Below are 20606 nucleotides of genomic sequence, written 5' to 3'. Positions count from 1 at the left end.
GTGGTTCTTTGGCTTTCGGTAAAAGAGTGAACTCTACAGATATTCTAGGGGGAGCAGCTTGGTCCTCTGTACATACTTGTTATAAGCACTACAAACTAGATTTCTTTTCAGGATACAGGACAGGCTTTGTTAGGACTATTCTCCAGTGGCTTCTGGAATCTTAGTTTATTGGCCTTCCTCCCTTTTTAAGTTTTGTACTCTGTGGTATTCTACCCATATAGTTGTGTTGAACATAGTACAGTTGTGTAAGTAACCTTACCATAACAGTAAATGTTGTAATAGATCACTGTGGCAGTAGCCTTCCCTCTCTACAGCCCCTTTATTTTGGCTGTTTCCTCTTTTGTGTTGCCAGGGAGTGGATGTATACACTCATTCTTGTATATACAGTAAACTTTTAGTTAACCAGAACTCAAGCAACTGGCACTCTCACGTAACTGTCAAATTTAAAAAAAATTGAAATACAGTACTATTTTTACATGTTGCATTTTGTAATTTCCTCCCCCCTGCAGAAATATACCTTACGTTTTTAAAGTTTTAGACTTTTAAAAAAAGGAAGATAGTAATAAATTCCTTCTCTCTCCAACCTGAGAACAAGTCAAACCAAACAAATGGTATAGGGTACAGTATTTGCAAGGCCTATTTTTAATAGCAGCTCTCAAGCAATCAGAAACTACAGTTATCTGGTATCTACCAATCCCCATGGGTGCCGGTTAACTGAGAATTTAGTGTAGATTACTGATGAATTGTTTCCTAACATTGCTCTTTCAGGGCTCTTGCTTCCCTTCCTAGGCAAAAAATGCTCTGAGGTAATTTGCACTCCCAAATGTCCTTTATATGGTGTGAAACTCCTGACAGTTGGACAGCTTGGAAGGCACCCTTAAGCATTGAAAAGCTGGCTCGTCACAGGTGGTAGGACCCATATAGTTTAGGCTACTGCAGCAGTGATCTATTAGAACATGTGCTGCATTTTCCTTTCCCAAAGGGTAGGAAGGATGATTTACTTATGACTGTGGTGGTATAATTTTTTCTATTATTTTTACTGTGTTTTCAAATAATCTTCATAATTAGTTTTCTTATTTGGTACTACACAGTGACAGGGCATTCGTATCTCGAAGCATCCCTTGCCTGCTACATTTTTGAAGCAACTTCGGTTGTGATGAATAGTTATGCTACAGTTTATTTATTTTTGTTGACCAGGAAAAGTCCGACTGGGCAAAACTCATTTTCAGCAGAGGCCTGGGGAAGAAAGCTCCACATTTAAGTTTCGTATGATGTACATTTATAATTGCAGGGTAAAAACATATACACATGAGCTTATTTACATGATTTTTAAATGTTTATTTCTTACATGAACATGTTTTAACAAAAAAGAAGGAAATTAACAGAAATATTGTAGTTATTGAATAGAGAAGTAACATATATTAACAATCTATAGCATGATGGCTGCAGGGAAAATATCAAACTGGGTGTTTTTGTGTTTAGTAATAATTTGCAGACAGACACATAGAATGTAGCTTAAAAAGGAGGAGAGAGTTTTTATGGACTTGGCCTTTGTTTTTTTCCCCCCATACTTAGATTATTACCTGTAGCCCAAGTGGTGTCCATCACAGTGCCCTGCTGTAGGAAAATAAAGTGACTTAAATGTGAATTAACATACAGATGAATTTCAGTCTTGAGTAAGTTATTGCTTGAAGAAAAAGAACAAAAAAATCATTTTCATGATTTCTTTCCAGACAGCACATGCCATTTGTTAAAGAAAGGAAGGTCAGCCCCTGCAAGAATAAACCAGTACTCCACAGTTGGCAGTCGTCACCATAAACCAGCATCAGCATTCCAACACCAACAGCAGCATGTCAACTTTGGTCAGGTGTGTATACCTGTAGCCTTTAAAATGTATTACACAGTGTGTTTGTACAGGTTATTTGTCATTTTAAAGTAGTAGTGTATGTACTAAATGTTTAAAGTTCCATATTTTTTGCTGGTATTTTAATGATTTAAAGTAGCAATCCATGTTGATTTAAAATGTTTAAAGCTTGGTCTTTTATGCTTATATTTTAATCTGCTTTTCTTCCCATATGCAAAAGTATCCCAATTTGGTTTTGAGATGGTTTTGTACTTTTTCATTTTTTATTTAACTATAGCTGAAACTAGGAAATATTTTCTTTCTTGGTGTAATGCCAACTGATTGATTTAGGAGACTGAAATTGTAATCTAACATGTACTGTGAGTAATTCTGCCTGCTCACAAAATACATTTGCTGTTATGAGTAGCTTGCAATATTTAAACAGTTTTAAAGCTCACATTTTAAAATATTTTCTCCAAAGTAAGTACTTTGTGAAATCTTGAAACAGATTAAGGCAAAAGGTGTATGTGGCAATGTAAGAAAAAAGTTTCATTTGTACAGTAAAAATATGCACAGTAAACCCTAGGATGTTCTGCTTTTTAAAATGCTATTAAAACTTAATCACTTGTGCAAGTCTATAAGATGTCTCCGTTGAAAGTCTTTTTTCACCCTTTAGACAAATATTCTTCTTTTTAACAACCCTTTACTAGTATCACTAGATTTTAATATGACAGGCCATTTAAAATTATAGGTTTTCAGAAAAAGCTGACATGTGAACTAAGTTTAGCATCTTGCTTTGGAAAGGTCTTATTTCATCAAGAAAGGAATGTCTGCTCCGTAATGTAAAGGATCAAGTTCTGACTACATTTCAGATATCCTAGGTTTCCGTTCAGTTCTGCCCCCCCCAACGTTAAGTTGAGGAGCAAAAATAGGTCTTGTTTCTTCCTAATACAAACAAAAATGGTCGTAAAAAGACACCAAACTTTTATTCAACCAATTCAGTAAGTGCGATCGTCTCCAAAACTGAGACTTCATCAGACTAAATATACAACTTTACAAAATGCATTTAAATACTCCATTAAATCCATTAATTAATGACACACGACTTCTTATAATTAATGTCTTAACCCTTTCCTTTTCAAATAAGCCACAAAGTCTTTGCATCTATTTAGTCCTGGTAGATTATATGCATTCAGCCTGACTTACCATAAATATTCAAGCCAGCCGAGCTCTTCCTCTGCATTAAACTTTGCTTCATACCCTTTTGTTTCCCCTAACACCAGGAACTTAAAATTTATCTGACAAGTCCCTGTTTTGTAATGCTTACCCATAGCATTATTTTCATCTCTTGATTCTGCTGCCTGTTTGTGCTCATACATCCTATTATTTAATTCTCTGCTAGTACGTCCTACATAAAATGACTCGCATAATTTGCAAATAATTAAATACACTACATATTTTGATTTACATGTAAAACTCCTAGATATATTATTTTTATAATTATTAATAATCATTTCTTTAATACCATCATATACCAAATCACATAAATTGCAAGCTAGACATTTATGCATCCCTTCATTGGTAACCCTTGGCTCTTTTGATATTTAATTTATTCTGGAAGAAGTTTGTAAAACTTATACCCCTCTTCTGCACATAAATTGGTTGTTCTCCTACTGCCTTATAAACTTCTTGGCAGCTTTTTAAAATCTTCCAATTATTATTAATGATCCGCTTTATGGCTACTGTATCTACACTATTAGAAATTTGCATAGCAACGCTATAATCAGCATCCTTACATTTGGATATAATAGAACTTACATTTTTTCTAATACCACAAATTTCATCTAATTTGTCCTTTACTAAAACCTCCTGGGTAGCCTCTTGCTACATAGATTGGTGCTTTCCAATTCAGAATCTTCGTCTCTTATCATTAATTTATTAACTCATTAATTGCCCCTTGATTACATTTTCCTTTGTTTTTTGTTGATGCATGCTGCTAAAATGCAAGTATGCATTATTATGCACATTCTTTTTGCTAATCTTAGTATATAATTTCCCATTTTCCTTGAACACTATTACATCCAAATATGCTATGCTTAGCAAATCATAAGTTGATGTAAACTGCAAATATAAGCTAACACAATTTATGTATGTTAAAATACATTGAAAGAATCAACTCCCCCTCTCCATATCAAAAACACGCCGTCAATAAAACACTTGTATATTACTATATTATCAATAAACTTCAACCAATATATTAGTTTTCTCCCAACCATTCCTGAAAATGTTGGCATAACTGGGTGCCATAGCTGCGCCCATTGCCACTCAATTGATTTGATGGTAAATAACCTCATTGAACCTGAAACAACTGTAGCTAAGAATAACATCCAACATTTCCATAAATAGCCCCACTGTGTTACTTGAAAACAACTTCGAAGTGACTAATTCAACTGACTGTTTCTATTCCCTCTACATTCAGAGGCACGGTGTACAAAGACTTAAGGTCTAAAGTAACTAATAAATCAGAATCTAATACATCAGCATTCATGATTTTCTCAACAAAGTCAAACATGTTTTTGATGTATGAATTACTCTTAAAGACCACTTTTTGCAAGTGCTTATCAACAAAAATTGAAATGCTTTCTGTTTTTGTGCCTTCACTAGCAACAGTTGGCCTGAAGGGTGGATTGTCTAAATCCTTATGGATTTATGGCAAACCAAAAAACCTACTAAACTTAGGGGAATCATTTATTAAAGATTTTCTTATTTTCCCAGTAATCGTACCTGTGTAAAACCATTCCTCAATCAAAGAATCTATAAATGCATAAGATTTTTTGACTTTCATAAAACACACTTGCTCTCATAGTATGTGCACTACGTTAGCTGATACTACAATCTGAAATAGTTGACTTAATTTGGTCTTCAACTTTTGGGTATTCGGATCCAGGACAGCCGCATCACTAGCACCTGATCTGAGCTCCAAGCTCCTCCCCTTACCCATAACATTCCCCTGTCTCCGTCCTTCCCTCAGATCTCATTTGCTGCTGAAAAGCTACGCATTGTGGTCGTTGAGTTCCTGGCTTATTGGGTAAGTTTTCTGGTTTTCCTTTTGAGTTGTGAGGCTAGGTTCCCTTTCTTGAAACCCTTAACCTCCCTATACTCACGCTGTCCATCGGTGTACTGTCTAAGTTAAAAAAAAAAAAAAAGTAGTTGATTTCCTTTTGGCCTTCCTGCTCCCTTCCACCTTGACTGAGTGTGTGTGTGTGAGTTCCACAGTGTGACAGAGTTAGTTTGTTGGTCCTAAGACGACTGAGACCCCCAAGCCAGTTTTTAGGAAATGCACAGAGTGTGGCAATAAGCTCTCCTCGGCTGATGGCCACACACTGTGCGTAGTGTGTTTGGGGCGGCCCATTTACTTCCTGCCCTATCTGCGTGGGCTTCAACCATCGGGCCTTGAAGGACAGAAGGGCTAAGTTGATCATGAAGGGCTTGCTCCCTTCATCCGGGGTTGGCTGTCCTTGTAACTTCTGCTTCAGCAGCATCTCCTGCTACCACTTCTACGTCGTCTTCTCCCCAGGCCTCTGGGACTCAAACTCCTGCCATGAGGTGTGGGGAGGGAGACAAGCACCAAAAAGATAAGTCTAGGAAAAGGTTTTGAAACCGCTCAGCTCTGGCAGGGCCCCCAGCAAAAGCAAAGACCCCGCCTAGACCCAGTACTCCTTGGCTCCGATGACCCAGGTTCTCCCCAGAACCGGAGATATCCAGACTGCCTTCAAGGACTTCCCTCACCGGAACTCCCAGACGATGTAGCCAGCTTCATCTTCAAGGTCAGTCTGTAGACTTAGTGAGGCTGAGATGGACAGGATGATGCGGAAGTTCATCTGCACCCAGATCCAGGTGGGAGTCATGCCAGCCCCCTCTTCCTTTGGAGCGGGGAGCTCACAACCTTTCTTCACCCCTATAACTCCTTCTCCAATACAGCTGTCTGTTTTGGACTCTCTGGATCTGAAGCCCCTTGGGGTTGGAGGGTCAGCACCAACAGTACCCTATACCTCGGTGCCGGCCATTGCTTTGAGTGTGTCTGATCCGACTGGTTTGGATCGGATTCGAGGGGGTGCTGTCGGCTCAGAGCTTGTCGGAGCGCAGTCTCCCTCTCGGCATTTCGGCTCCTACAGTGTGTGCTCCAATGCTCCGACTCCCCCATTGGATCCAAGGGAAGAGGCTCCTCTGCTCGTTTCTCAGGATGTCCACTGTCCCTCAGCTTTTCACGTGGTGGAAAGGGTCTTCTCGAGTGCGTCGAGACCTCTGACCATCTTCTCCTTGGACTCCGTCCTAACTACCTCGACTCTGGGTATGGCCCCGACTCTCTTGTCCCCTCAGGGACAAGCCCGTGCTTGAGTTGCCTCAGGAAAGCTCCCACTCGAGAGCAACTTGTTTGCGAGTCCCTTCCAGAGAGTCCCACTAAGGAGGCTCCTCGCAAATGGACATGCAAAAGGAGGCACCTGGACTCCTCTCCAGAGTCCCTCACGGATGACGCTGACTTGGAGGAAGGGGAAGGTTTCTCCAGGTCACCCCCGAAGATGTCTTCTTTGGAAACATCACAGAACTCCTTCACCAAAGGGGGAGGTGGTCTGTCCAAAAACCAACCCTTGATGAGTCGGTGTTCCTAGAGGCATTTGGCACGGGCCCATCTACCTCCTGGGTGTCCCCTCCCGCAGACTTTCTTGTGGACCTGATAACTCGGGCATGGAAGGAACTGGACACAGTGGAGCCATTTCCTAAGCATCCATATAAAATTCTCAGTCCTCCATCAGGCAGGGCTAGCTGGAGTAAGGGGTCCCCAGTAGATGCTATGATGGTGACAGCTGCTACAAAGAAAGAGCTCATACAGGAGAGCTTTGTGGTCCATCCTCCTGACCGTGAGTCGAGGTCTGTGGGCCATTTGGGGAAGCAGGTGTATGCTTCAGCAACCTTTACCATAAGGGTGCTGAACTATATAACGCATGTCATCCGACTACAGTGTGACCTGGTGAAGGAAGTTGCTGAATCGCCCCTGGAGTCCATGGCAGAGGGCAAGACGTTTGCAAGAATGGCCACTCTAAAGGCAGTAGCCAATGTGGCCATGCGACTCCTTTCCCATGCTATGGAGGGAGCCACCAGGGAGGCCGGGTCCAGTGTTGCCATGAGGCATCATGCCCGGCTCCGGCTGTGTCAGTTCTCGGAACCCTTCAAGGCGTCCTTTGCTAGTGCCCCCTATGATGGTTCTTCCCTGTTTGGGAAGTCTGTGCGTGACATTGATTCAGAGTGAGAAAGACAGGAAAACACGGTCTGCCATCGGGATCTGCTTCTCTGCCCCTCAAAGATCCTTTTCTAGGAATCAGTGAGGGGCTAATAATATTTGATTCCGGAAGTCTCAGTTCTCCCAGGACACTCAGGACTCATCTTCCCCCAGAGGCAGAGGGGGTTATGATAGGCCCCGGCCCAGAGGCAAAGGGGGTCCAAGGAATGTCAGGTCACGAGAACCATTCTCAGATCCACGCAGCAACCCTGAGGGGCTGCCCAACTGCTAGTCTCTGGAGGCAGTCGGGGGTCGTCTCTCACTACACCCAACAAAGTGGGAGTCTGTAACAACAGACCGTTCGGTGTTGCAAATCATATCCACAGGTTATTGCATCCCATTCATAGAGCCACTTCTCCAACCAAAACACCTCCCAGCTGTTCCACCCATGCAAAAGGATGTAGCAACACTGGAAATAGACAAGCTGCTAAGAAAACGAGTCATCCAAACCATCCCCCAAGACCAATCTGGATTGGGCATTTATTCCAGGTTCTTTTTAGTGCCAGAAAAGACGGGAGATATAAGACCCGTTCTGGATCTTTCCACCCTGAACCTTTCTGTAGCCAAAGAAAAGTTGCAGATGGTCACCCTTCAGTCCATCCTGCCCTACCTGTAGGAAAAAGATTGGATGTGCTCGAATGACCTCCAGGACATGTACTATTCTACCAAAATGAACAGGTGCTCCTGCAGGTTTCTCCGCTTCCGTCTAAGAGCCAGTCATTATCAGTTCAGGGCCCTCCGCTTTGGTCTCACCACAGCCCCCAAGGTGTTTACCAGAGTGATGGCGGTAGTAGCGGCTCACCTAAGACTTCAGGGAATTCAGGTCTTTTCTTACCTGGACGATTGGCTCCTTGCTGCCCCCTCCAAACGTCTGCTGTGCCAAGCCAGGGACTATTTCCTGGTATTAGTGAACAGTCTGGGCATTACTATAAACCTCAGCAAATCGTCACTGACTCCAGTCCAGACCCTAGACTTCATAGGAGCTCTGTTGGACACCATACAAATGGAGGTTTACTTCACTCCAGAAAGGGTACACAATTTAAGACTTCATGTTTCTAACATTTCTCCAGGCTCATCTTCCTCCAGCGGAGGCTGTTCTGCAGGCTCTGGGTTCCATGGCAGCCACAATCAATCTTCCACCCTTTGCACGACTTTATATGCGAGTTCCCACAAACCACAGTGACCATGGATGCTTCCCAGCTAGGGTGAGGGGGCATTGCTTGGGAAGGACTGTCCAAGGCATGTGGTCCTCTTCCGAGACCAATTTGTATGTCAGTGTCCTGGAGATGAGGGTGGTTATTCTAGCGTTGCAAGCCCTTCATGCCCGTCTTCCTCTAGGGACTATTGCTCTTCAGTCAGACAACATGTCAGCAGTCTGGTATACAAACAGGGCGGAACCAGATTTTACCTCCTTTGTTGCGAGACCATAAGAGTGTGGGAATGGGTGATTTCCACCAGCCACTTTCTGGTGGCAATGCACATTTCTGGAAGGTCCAACATTCTAGCAGACAAGCTCAGCAGGGCTATTCTGATGCCTTACGAGTGGTCTCTGAATCCTTCAGTAGCGGAACAGATCTTCCTCAAGTTGGGTCAGCCTTGCTGTGATCACTTCGCATCTTCTTCCAATGCGAAATGCAGCGACGACTTTGCTCTGAATCCCCCTCAGGGGGAACCCCCAGAGATGCAGTGGTTCATGCTTGGCCTCCTGGTATTCTTTATGCCTACCCTCTGTTACCTCTCATTCTGAAATATCTTCAGAAAACTCGCAGGTTGGGGAGCACAGTAATCCTCATTGCCCCATTCTGGCCTCGTCAAGTCTGGTTCCCCTCCCTTTTGTCTCACCTGGCAGTTTCACCATGGATTTTGAATCCGGTTCCGGATCTCATTTTGCATCCCTCGGGGATTCTTTACCCAGACCTGGGTAGTCTGAAACTCACTGCTTGGCTGCTACAAGTCTTCCGCCAAGAAAATCTATCGTAGCAAGTGGAAACGGTTCTCAATATGGGCCTCTCAATGGAACCTAGATTCGTTCACGGCTCCAGTTTCGGTTGTTCTGGAATTTCTAGCTGGCATCTTTTACCAGGGTGCTAGTTCCTCTACTGTTAAAGTCCAACTGGCTGCCATCTCTAACTTCCATGTGGGGGAAAAGCATGGCTTCCCTAGCTTCTTCCAGACTTTGCAAGACCTTCCTTAAAGGTACCTTCCTTTTAAGACCCCCGGTGAAAGATCCTACACCTCCATGAGACCTCACCTTTGTACTTCAGGCTCTAGTCTCTCCTCCTTTTGAGCTTGCGGCATCAGATTTACAATTCCTGTCTTGGAAAACTGCCTTTTTGGTAGCTATCACTTTTGGTAGGAGGATATCGGAACTTCAAGCATTGTCCATTAAAGTTCCTTACATGGTTTTTCATAAGGACAGGGTTTTCCTGTGTGCTAATCTTTCCTTTCTTCCCATGGTGGCTTCGGAAGCCAGTATCAATCAAACTATCAATCTTCCTGTTTTCTTTCCAAATTTCCAAAGTAGGGGAGAATGCAAATTACACTTGCTGGATGTGCACAGACACCTGAGGTTTTATTTACACACACAACAAAATCCTTTTGCAAATCTGATCAGTTGTTTGTATCCTATTCGAAACCTTTTCTGGGCAAGCCAATTTCTAAAGTGACCATTGCTCGCTGGAATTCCTAATGTATCATTCAAGCATATTCTGATAGAGGCCTTTCCCCTCCAGGTCAGGTGAAAGCCCACTCCACTAGGTCTATGGCTACCTCAGCAGCCTTTTGGTCTAGGGTGTCGCTGGATGATATTTGTTCTGCAGCTACTTGTTCCTCATCTCATACCTTCATATCTTATTACAAATTGGACATTGTATCCAGGAGTAGGGCATCCTTTGGCTCTGCGGTGCTACTGAATATCCTTCCATGAGGGCCTCCTAGGTGTTGGTAGCTAGGGACTCTGTCCCACAGGTTGAAGACCAAATTAAGTCAACTACTTCAGATAAAGAAGTTATGTACTCACCATAATGTTCCATCTGAGTAGTTGTACTTCATTTGTGTTCAACCATCCCCCCTCCTTCCCCCTGACCTTGTCACTATTGTTCTAACCTTGTATTTGGGAGAGAAGCACTGTTGTGGCTCTCCTGGTTTATGTTTGGCTTAGTTTTGGTTGCCATTAGTGGTAAGGTCTGATTGAGTTGGGCTTGTGTTTTTCTGAACAGCAAACTCGATCTGAGGGAAGGAAGGAGACGGGAGCATTATGGGTAAGGGGAGAAGCTTGGAGCTCAGATCAGATGATAGTAATGTGGCCATCTTGCATCCGATTCGGATCCAAATACCCACAGGTTGAAGACAAATGAAGTACAGCTACTGAGATGGAACGTTATGGTGAGTACATAACTTCTGTTTTTATCCACATAAACAGATGTGTCTAACAATACCAATGAATTCCCTTTATCAGCTTTGCAAATTAAAATGTCATCATCATTAATTAAATCAAAAAACATATGGTGTTCATATACAGATATATTGTAATACTTATAGTCACTTTGATTGTCCAAAAGCTCAATTATTTGCAGCTCTGTCATAGCTAAAAAAAAATCTCAAGTTCTTTTCTTAATGATGGTTATAAGTACTTGGTCGAAAAAACACATCATCTTTGCCGGTATCTTCATACAAAAGTTTAAAATTTAAGCTTTCTAGTAAAACCCCTTAGTTCATTGATTACATCTTTTTTTTTTTTTTTTTAAGTAAAAGGATGTATGAGCACAAACCAAACTGGCAGTAGAATCAAGAGATGAAAATAATGCTATGGGTAAGCATTATAAAATAGGGAGCTGGTACTACATACTATGAGCAAGTGTGTTTTATGAAAGTCAAAAAAATCTTGTGCATTTATAGATTCTTTGATTGAGGAATGGTTTTACACAGGTGGGATTACTGAGAAAAGAAGAAAATATTTAAGAAATGATTCCCCTAAGTTTAGTAGGTTTTTTGGTTTGCCGAAAATCCGTAAGGATTTAGACAATACACCCCTCAGGCCAATTGTGGCTAGTAAAGGCACAAAAACAGAAGCCATTTCAATTTTTGTTGATAAGCACGTGCAAAAAGTTGCTTTGAAGAGTAATTCATATATCAGACACTTTTGAATTTGTTTAGAAAATCATGAATGAATGTTGATGCATTAGATGCTGATTTATTAGTTACTTTAGACATTAAGTTTTTGTACACTGTGATTCTGAATGTAGAGGGAATGGAAACAATCAGAGTTGAATTAATCACTTTAAAGTTGTTTTCAAGCAACACAGTGGGGCTACTTATGGAAATGATGGATGTTATTCTTGGCTACTTTTTTTCAGGTTCAATGAGGTTATTTAGCATCAAGTCAATGGAGTGGCAATGGGCGCAGCTACGGTGCCCAGTTATGCCAACATTTTCATGAATGGTTGGGAGAAAACTAATGTATTGGTTGATAAGTTTATTGATAATATAGTAATATACAAGCATTTTGATTGTGTTTTTGATATGGAGAGGGGGAGTAGATTCTTTCAATGTATTTTTAACATATATAAATGATTTAAGCATAGCATACTTGGATATAATAGTGTTCAAGGAAAATGGGAAATTGTATACTAAGATTAGCAAAAAGAATGTGCATATTAATGCTTATTTGCATTTTAGCAGCATGCATCCTCAAAAAACAAAGTAAAATGTAATCAAGGGGCAATTAATGAGAGTTAAATTAACAATAACGATGAAGATTTTGAATTGGAAGATACCAATCTATGTAGTAAATTTGTAGCAAGAGGCTACCCAGAGGTTTTAGTAAAGGACAAATTAGATGAAATTTGTAGTATTAGAAAAAATGTGAGATGTAAAGTTGTTCAATCTCGCCATTCATTCTTTACTGATGGGTTCGGAGCCGATCCCTCGGCTCCAATACGGCCAATTGCAAAGCTCGAGGTCTTCAAATAGCTCGAGGTCAAGTCCCTATCCCATGATGCACCTAGAATTACCCCAGATCTAGTTTGCCGCTGCAGCAGATCTGAGGTTCTGATTTAGCTCGGGCCAGTTAAGCTGTTTTTTTATTGCTATCTTATTCAAAATTTTTGCTGTTTAGTATAGTTAGTTAGAACCCGGCCACTGGGGATGCACAAGCCAGTGCATTTCTTCGTGCCAGTCCCAAGCCTGGATAAATGGGGAGGGTTATGTCAGGAAGGGCAGCCGGTGTAAAACCTCTGCCAAATAACATATGCGGACAACAATACAGATTTCCATACCGGATCGATCGAGGCCCGGGTTAACAACAACCACCACCGAAGAGGGGGAAGGCATGCCCGAAAGCAGAAAGAGAGGAGGAAGGTTAGGAGTGTAGTAGTGAGAGTAGGAACTTTGAATGTTGACAGTATGACTAGTATAGGAAGAGAGCTGGCTGATTTGATGGAGAGAAGGAAGGTTGATATATTGTGTGTGCAAGAGACCAGATGGAAGGGGAGTAAGGCCAGGTGTATAGGAGGTGGGTTCAAATTGTTCTATCATGGCGTGAATGGGAGGAGGAATTGGGGTAGGGATTATCCTGAGGGAACAGTATGCCAAGAGTGTTGTGGAGGTGAAAAGAGTGTCTGATAGAGTAATGTTTATGAAGCTGGAAATTGATGGTGTAATGATGAAAGTTGTTAGTGCAAGTTGGGTGTGCAATGGATGAGAAAGAAAAATTTGGAGTGAGTTGGATGAAGTAGTAGTGAGTGTACCCAAGGGTGAGAGACTGGTGATTGGAGCGGATTTCATTGGGCATGTTGGTGAGGGGAACAGAGGGGATGAGAAAGTGATGGGCAGGTATGGTGTTAAGGAGCGGAATGCAGAAGGTCAGATGATTGTGGATTTTGCGAAAAGGATGGACATGGCTGTGGTGAATACGTATTTTAAGAAGAGGGAGGAGCACAGGGTGATGTACAAGAGTGGAGGAAGATGCACACAGGTGGATTATATCCTATGCAGGAGGGCCAGTCTGAAGGAGATTGGAGACTGTAAAGTGGTGACAGTAGAAAGTGTAGTTAGGCAGCATAGAATGGTGGTCTGTAGGATGCCGTTGGTTATCAAGAGGAGGAGGAGGACAAGTGTGAGTGCAGTGCCAAGGTTCAAATGGTGGAAGTTGAAAAAGGGTGATTGTGAGGTGGAGTTAAGGGAAGAATTAAAACAGGCACTGGGGAGGGGGCAGTGAAGAGTTACCGAATAGCTGGGTAACTACAGCAGAGATGGTAAGGGAGACAGCTAGAAAGGTGCTTTGGTGTGACATCTGGACAGGGGAAGGAGGACAAGGAGACCTGGTGGTGGAATGAGGAAGTACAGGAGAGTATACAGAGGAAGAGGCTGGCGAAGAAGAAGTGGGATTGTCAGAGAGATGAAGAAAGTAGACAGGAGTATAAGGAGATGAGCAAAGAGAGATGTGGCAAAGGCTAAGGATAAGGCATATGGAGAGTTGTACGAAAGGTTGGACACTAAAGAGGGAGAAAATGACCTGTACCGATTGGCTAGACAGAGGGACCAAGCTGGGAAAGATGTGCAGCAGGTAAGGGTGATAAAGGATAGTGAGAAAAACATACTCACAAGCAAAGATAGTGTGTTGAGCAGATGGAAAGAGTACTTTGAGGGGCTGATGAATGAATAGAATTAGAGAGAGAGAAGGTTGGATGATGTGGGGATAGTGAATCAGGAAGTGAAACAGAATAGCAAGGAGGAAGCGCTATGAAGAGGATGAAGAATGGAAAGGCTGTTGGTCCAGATGACAAACCAGTGGAAGCATGGAGGTGCTTAGGAGAGATGGCAGTGTAGTTCTTAACCAGATTGTTTACTGAAATCTTGAAAAGTCAGAGGATGCCTGAGGAGTGGAGAAAAAGTGTTTTGTACCTATTGTTAAGAATAAGGGTGATGTGTAGAGTTGTAACTACAGAGGGGTAAAACTGATCAGTCACAGCTTGAAGTTATGGGAAAGAATAGTGGAAGCTAGGTTAAGAAGGGAGGTGATGATTAGTGATCAGCAGTATGGTTTCATGCCAGGAAAGAGCACTACAGATGCATTGTTTACTCTGAGACTGTTGATGAAGAAATATAGGGAAGGTCAGAAGGAGTTGCATTGTGTCTTTGTGGACGTGGAGAAAGCAATAGATAGGGTGCCTAGAGAGGAGTTGTGGTATCGTATGAGGAAGTCAGGAGTGCCACAGAAGTATGTAAGAGTGGTACAGGATATGTACGAGGGTAGTGTGACAGTGGTGAAGTCTGCAGTGGGAGTGACAGATCAGTTTAAGGTGGAGGTGGGATTACATCAAGGATCAGCTCTGAGCCCTTTCTTGTTTGCAATGATGATGGACAGGTTGACAGGCGACATCAGATAGGAGGACCCATGGACTATGATGTTTGCAGATGACATTCTGATCTGTAGTGAGAGTAGGGATCAGGTTGAGGGAGACCCTGGAGAGGTGGAGATATGCTCTAGAGAGGAGAAGAATGAAGGTCAGCAGGACTAAGACAGAATATGTGTGTGTGAATGAGAGGGGGATAGAGGAATGGTGAGGATGCAGGGAGTAGAGTTGGCGAAGGTGGATGAGCTTAAGTACTTGGGATCAACAGTTCAGAGTAATGGTGAGTGTGGAAGAGAGGCGAAGAGAGTACAGGCAGGGTGGAATGGGTGGAGAAGAGTGTCAGGAGTAATTTGTGACAGACGGGTACCAGTAAGAGTGAAAGGGAAGGTCTACAAGAGAGTAGTGAGACCAGCTATGTTGTATGGGTTGGAGACAGTGGCATTGACAAAAAGGCAGTAGTCAGAGCTGGAAGCTGCAGAGTTAAAGATGTTAAGATTTGCACTGGGTGTGACAAGGATGGACAAGATTAGGAATCAGTATATTAGAGGGTCAGCTCAGGTTGGATGGTTTGGAGACAAAGCCAGAGAGGTGAGATTGCGTTGGTTTGGACATGTGCTGAGGAGGGATGATGGGTATATTGGGAAAAGGATGCTAAGGATGGAGCTGCCAGGTAAGAGGAAGGCCTAAGATAAGGTTTATGGACTTGGGTGAGAGAGGACATGCAGGCGGTTGGTGTGACAGAGCAATATGCAGAGGACAGGAAGAAATGGAAACAGATGATCTGCTGTGGCGACCCCTAACGGGAACAGCCGAAAGAGAAGATTATAGTTAGTTAGGATTGTTGATAAAGCTCTTATAGCTTTTCAGTGCATTTTCCCTTCCCCTTTACTGTTCTTAATAAATTTCTAGTTGGCCTCTTTTAGGCCTGGTTTAGTAGTAGTTTCTCTACTTGCCGTGGTCTATCTAGCCTTCTGCTTTTTATAAATAAGGCTTAGTACAGTAAACCTTAAATAATTATGTTCATAGGTAGGCTATCAGCCCAAGGGTCTACGTAAGCCTAGCTAACAAGCTTCCCTGGCTTATGCCACCCAAGAAAGTTATTTTCCTGTGCCACTGTCGAGCAGAGACAGAAGTGATCCCCGGGGTGTATTTCCTATTTCCCATCCACTCATCAAGATTTTTCTTGAAGAGTTCTAATGAAGAACTTTGCTTGACATACAGGTTCATGGTAGGCGATAAGGTTGTTTATTTCTCAGTTTGCAGTGCGTTATTCAGTGACCTTGTCACATTTCTCAGATATTTATAGCTTAGATAGTTATAGTCGTTTGCTGTGTGGTCTATCTAGCCTTCTGCATTTTTAGATAAGGCCTGGTTCTTATTACTGTTGGAAGTTACAGTAAACCTTGTTATATTGTGCGTGTGTGTGTGTTATTTAGCATGCTTTTATTTAAGGCTTCTGTGCAGATTTATTATTGTGTGATTTAACCTGCAATTTTTCCAGGGTTTTGTGAATAATTACTGTTTAATTTTTTTGTGGTAACAGTAATTTTTTCTGACATTAATATGGCTGACCAAGATAAGCACCCAAAGTCTGGCTTCAAAAAGTGCCCAAAGTGTGGCCAAAAGATGCATGTTGCAGACAGCCACGGTAATTGTGTTTACTGTCTAGGGGCTCTGCATTTGCAAGATAGTTCAGTTTGTCATTCCTTCTCCTCAAGGGTCCTGCAGGAAAGGAAGAAGAAACTTATCGATAGAGGGTTGCTTAAGCCTTCGTTCCAGGAAGCTTTGAGTGACCAGGATGGATCCAGCAAGTCAAAGTCTTCCAAGACATCGGACTCCAAGAAATCAAAGAAGTCTTTGACTTTGGCTCCACTGCCATTGAGAGCCGTCAGTCTTTACTTTTCGGAGCCGGTCCCCAGTCTTGGAACCAGTGTCTGAAGCACCGAAGAGTCCAATTCTGCAGTCGGTACCACCTTCGGTAGGCTCTTCTCGATCATCTATCAGCCTGTCGGATCTGGATGTGGCTCGTGTGGTAGAGAAGTTGTTATTGGCACCTGCATTAGCAAAAATGTTATTGGCTTCGACGCAAATGGCTTCGGAGCCAAAGACCATTGCACTGACTCTATTCCTCCTCCGAGCCATGCTGGTTCTTCAGAGCTAGAGGAGGCAGACCTGATGTTAGTGGAACCCTTGGAGCCGACACCTGCTCCAGTGTCTTTGGCTCTGTGTACTCTGACGTCCTAGGTGCCGATTGAGGACTGTAGGAGCTGACACTCTCTGGTCTGGTCCGGGGAGGACAGTTGGACCGACTTGTTGGTTCTGACTTTGCCTCTCGGGGCCTAGGCTCGGATGAGTTTGGCTCCTACCTCAGGCTCGAAGCCCACTGTCCCGGTGCAAGGGGGTGTTGATGGCTTCTTCGGATCCGTCGGTTCCCTCGCATCGGAGCAGAGGTGCTTTTGATGCCATGAGGAGATTCATGTCTCCTAGCACATCCTCAACCTGAGGTCTGCCTTCCTCCTCCCCTAAAGTGCCTGTGTCTGCTTCTGCCACACACATCCTGACCAAGCGTAGAGACCCAGAGCCTCAGGAAACCCCATTAGGTGGCCCCTGCTTGTTCGAGACCTCACCAGAAGCTCCCACTGATGAGGTTCCCAGGAAGAGATTGTGCAAGAGGAAACACCTAGACTCCCCCCAGGAGTCTCTAACATCGGATACTGACTTAGATGAGTCAGAAGGGTCCCCATGGTCCCCCTCTGAGGATATCTCCTTCAATGTGATAGTTGAGATCCTTAGGCAGAGGGGTGACTGACGGTCCAAAAGCCCTACTGAGGATGAGTCAATTCTCCTGAAGGCTTTCGGGTCTCAGCCCTTCATCTCTTGGGTGTCTCCGCCCTTTGATGGGCTGATGCAGCTGGTCTCTCAAAGGGCATGGGAGACTCCGGATACTATGGAGCCTGTCCCTAGGAGGCCTAATAAATTAATTTCTGCCCCCCTCGACAAAACATTCTTAACAAAAGGTGTTCTGTTTGATGCCATGGTGGTGGCAGCAGCCACCAAAAAGGAAATGTCTGAGACTTCCTTGTCTTTCCATCCTCCTAACAGAGACTCCAGGTTTATGGATAGATATGGGATGCACATGTTTAGTTTAGCAATCTTTTCTTTCCATTTGCTGAACTATTTAACCCATTTTACTAGGTTGCAAAGAGATCTCCTTAAGGAGTTGGGAGATTCTCATCAGGGTACAGTAGCTGCAGGAGTTTCCAACAAAGTTGCCACCCAGCTTGCTACCCTCAATTCTATTGTCAACTCATCCATGTGCCTCATCTGTTATGCAGCTGATGGAACGAGTTGGGCAGCAGGTACAAGAGTTGCTCTTAGGCGACATTCCTGGATGCGCTTGTGTTCCTTCACGAAGCCTTTCAAGTCTTCCTTCATGAACACTCCCTTTGGTCCACACCAAAGAATCCTGAGTAGACCTGTATCACACACCAGTTGAGTCCAACTAGATCCATAAAAACAGTATTTATTGAGCTCAAAAATGATAAAACACTTTTCGTTAATCCGCAATAGTTTAACTTCATCAGATACACACTTCCTTAGAAGCAAGAGTTTAAATAGTCCACTTGTCACACCACATGGTCCAGAACCAAAGATTGTTGGGTGTGGCAGCTAACACTCCCAGAATGAACCCTTCCCTCTGAAGCACAAAAGCTAATTTTGTAACACAAAACAAAATATCCAGTTTAATACAAATGTGTCAATGTATGCATATAAATGCATACAAGTGAAAGATTCACTGAATGCAGCACACTGCAGTTCAAAAATAAACAATACATATTTAAAATACCAATAAAATACTTAAAACAAGTACTGTTTTTCAAACAAACAAGCAACCATATTACTGTTGCACTAAAATTTGATATAACAAGTGTTTACAAATGCACACATTTTAACCAAGTCTAAAAAACAAATTGTTAGTGTGATTCAATGCCTTTTAAATAATACCAAAGACAGTACCACTATAACAGCCCCACACAGTTACTAACAGTAGTACCCACTGTTTATCTATTCAAATTTTGATGGCTCATCCCTTTTTGGGCCTAAAATGAAGGAAACCTTAACCAGGTGTGAACAGGATGGAAAGACGGTCTGCCGTTGGGGACCATTTTTCCACCCCTACCGACCCTACCCTAAAGGTCAAAGCGGGGAAAAATGTGGTTCCGAAAAGCCCAAGGAGCCTTTCAGGACACGTGGTGAAGAGGAGGGGGCAATAATGGAAGATGCCTCCCTCGCGGTAGAGGGGGTACGCAACACCAGGGCGACAGAGATCACTTTTCTGGGAAGCCATACCAGCGCTCCTGAAAGGAGGCCTGACTGTCCCTGCTCTGGAGGCAGTCGGGGGTCGCTTATCTTTGTATCCAGATGCCTGGCTCAAAATGACAAAAGAAAGCTGGGTACAAAGTATAATTTCCAGAGGATACTTCATCCCATTCGCCACACCCCCTCCAATCATAAGAAAAATCCCGAGGTTCCACCCAGTTACAGGGAACAGGCAACAGTAGAGGTCCAAACGTTGCTAAGAAAGAGAGTCATCCAACCAGTCCCAGCAGACCAGACAGGATCTGGAACTTACTCAAGATTCTTTTTGGTTCCAAAGAAGACGAGGGACTGGAGACCCATATTGGACCTCAGCGGACTGAACCAATACGTAAAGAAAGAGAAGTTTCGGATGGTCACGCTTAAGTCTATACTTCTTTTCTTAGGGAAAGGCAATTGGATGTGCTTGATAGATCTCAAGGATGCATACTACCACATAAAAATGGCCAGACCATCCAGGGATCACCTGCGTTTCCGTCTGGGAGCCAATCATTACCAATTTTCGAGCCCTGCCCTTTGGTCTCACTACAGCCCCACAGAGTGTTCACTAAATGCATGGCAGTGGTCACGGCTCACTTGAGGTGTCTAGGATTCCAGGTGTTTCCGTACCTAGGCGATTGGCTCCTTACCGCCACCACCAGGCATCAACTCATTCAGGCCAGGGAGTCCTCTGTGTCACTCTACAATCATCTGGCTATTACAATCAACTCAGAAAAATCTGCCTTGTCACCATCGCAGCATATCATTTTTTATCGGGGCAGAGTTGGATACCACCTCCACCACACTAAGGCTTCCAATAGAAAGAGTCTTTCTTCTTTGTCAACATTCTAATATCAAAAGACAGAGCACCAGCATCAGAAATTCTGAAATTATTAGGCATGATGACAGCAGCAATTCTAGCCATACCACTAGCTCGTATGCACATGCAGATTCTACAATGGCTGTTGTTCACCCAATGATCTTACCAAGAGCTCCCCATGACTCGCACTATAATGATCACAAATTCTTGCAAGAAAGACCTTCAATGGTGGTTGACTTCACTTCATGTCACGATAGGACGCCCATTTGTGCTACCCCCTCCAGCGGCCACAGTGACCACGGACGCTTCCCTGATGGGGGGGGCATTTTCAGAGAAAGGCTGCCCAAGGCACATGCACCAATCAAGAGACACATCTGCATATCAATGTCCTGGAGATGAGAGCAGTACTTTTGGCATTGCAGTATTTTCAGGACTCTCTTCCTCTGGGTACGATTGCGATTCAGATAGACAACATGTCGGTGGTCTGGTATTTAAACAAACAAGGAGGAACCAGGTCTTACCCTCTTTGTCACGAGGCTGTCAGAGGTTTGCAGTGGGCTGTTTCCACCCAGCACTTTCTGTTGGCAATGCACATCCCGGGGAGATCCAACATGATAGCAGACAAACTGAGCAGAGCAATCTTATTGCCTCATGAGTGGTCCCTCAAGAAAGAAATAGTGGACAGGATATTCCACAGGTGGGGCCAGCCTTGCGACCTTTTTACCAGTCACATGAACACAAAATACAGAAGCTACTTTGCCCTGATTCCCCCTCCGGGAGAAACCCCAAGGGACACACTCGTACACACTTGGCCTCCCGGTCTCCTCTATGCATTTCCACCAATCCCGTTGATACCCAAGATTCTACAGAAAGCAAAAACCCTGGGAAGGACCA

The 20606-nt window shown here is 43.4% G+C and overlaps 1 protein-coding gene across 1 annotated transcript in view; it reads left to right on the top strand.

Moving 5' to 3' along the window:
- HIPK3 (homeodomain interacting protein kinase 3) overlaps nt 1–20606 on the top strand; it is a 969278-nt gene that overhangs the window by 923566 nt on the left and 25106 nt on the right. Inside the window, exon 12 of the mRNA XM_044059447.1 lies at nt 1734–1867. Coding sequence (XP_043915382.1) covers nt 1734–1867 — 134 coding nt within the window. The remainder of the gene's footprint in view (nt 1–1733; nt 1868–20606) is intronic.

Source organism: Protopterus annectens, chromosome 17.part0 (genome assembly GCF_019279795.1).
Source record: "Protopterus annectens isolate FY-2018-M chromosome 17.part0, PAN1.0, whole genome shotgun sequence".
Lineage (NCBI taxonomy): Eukaryota > Metazoa > Chordata > Ceratodontiformes > Protopteridae > Protopterus > Protopterus annectens.
Note: the sequence above shows the minus strand (reverse complement) of the source record. Positions and strands in the feature narration are given on the sequence as shown.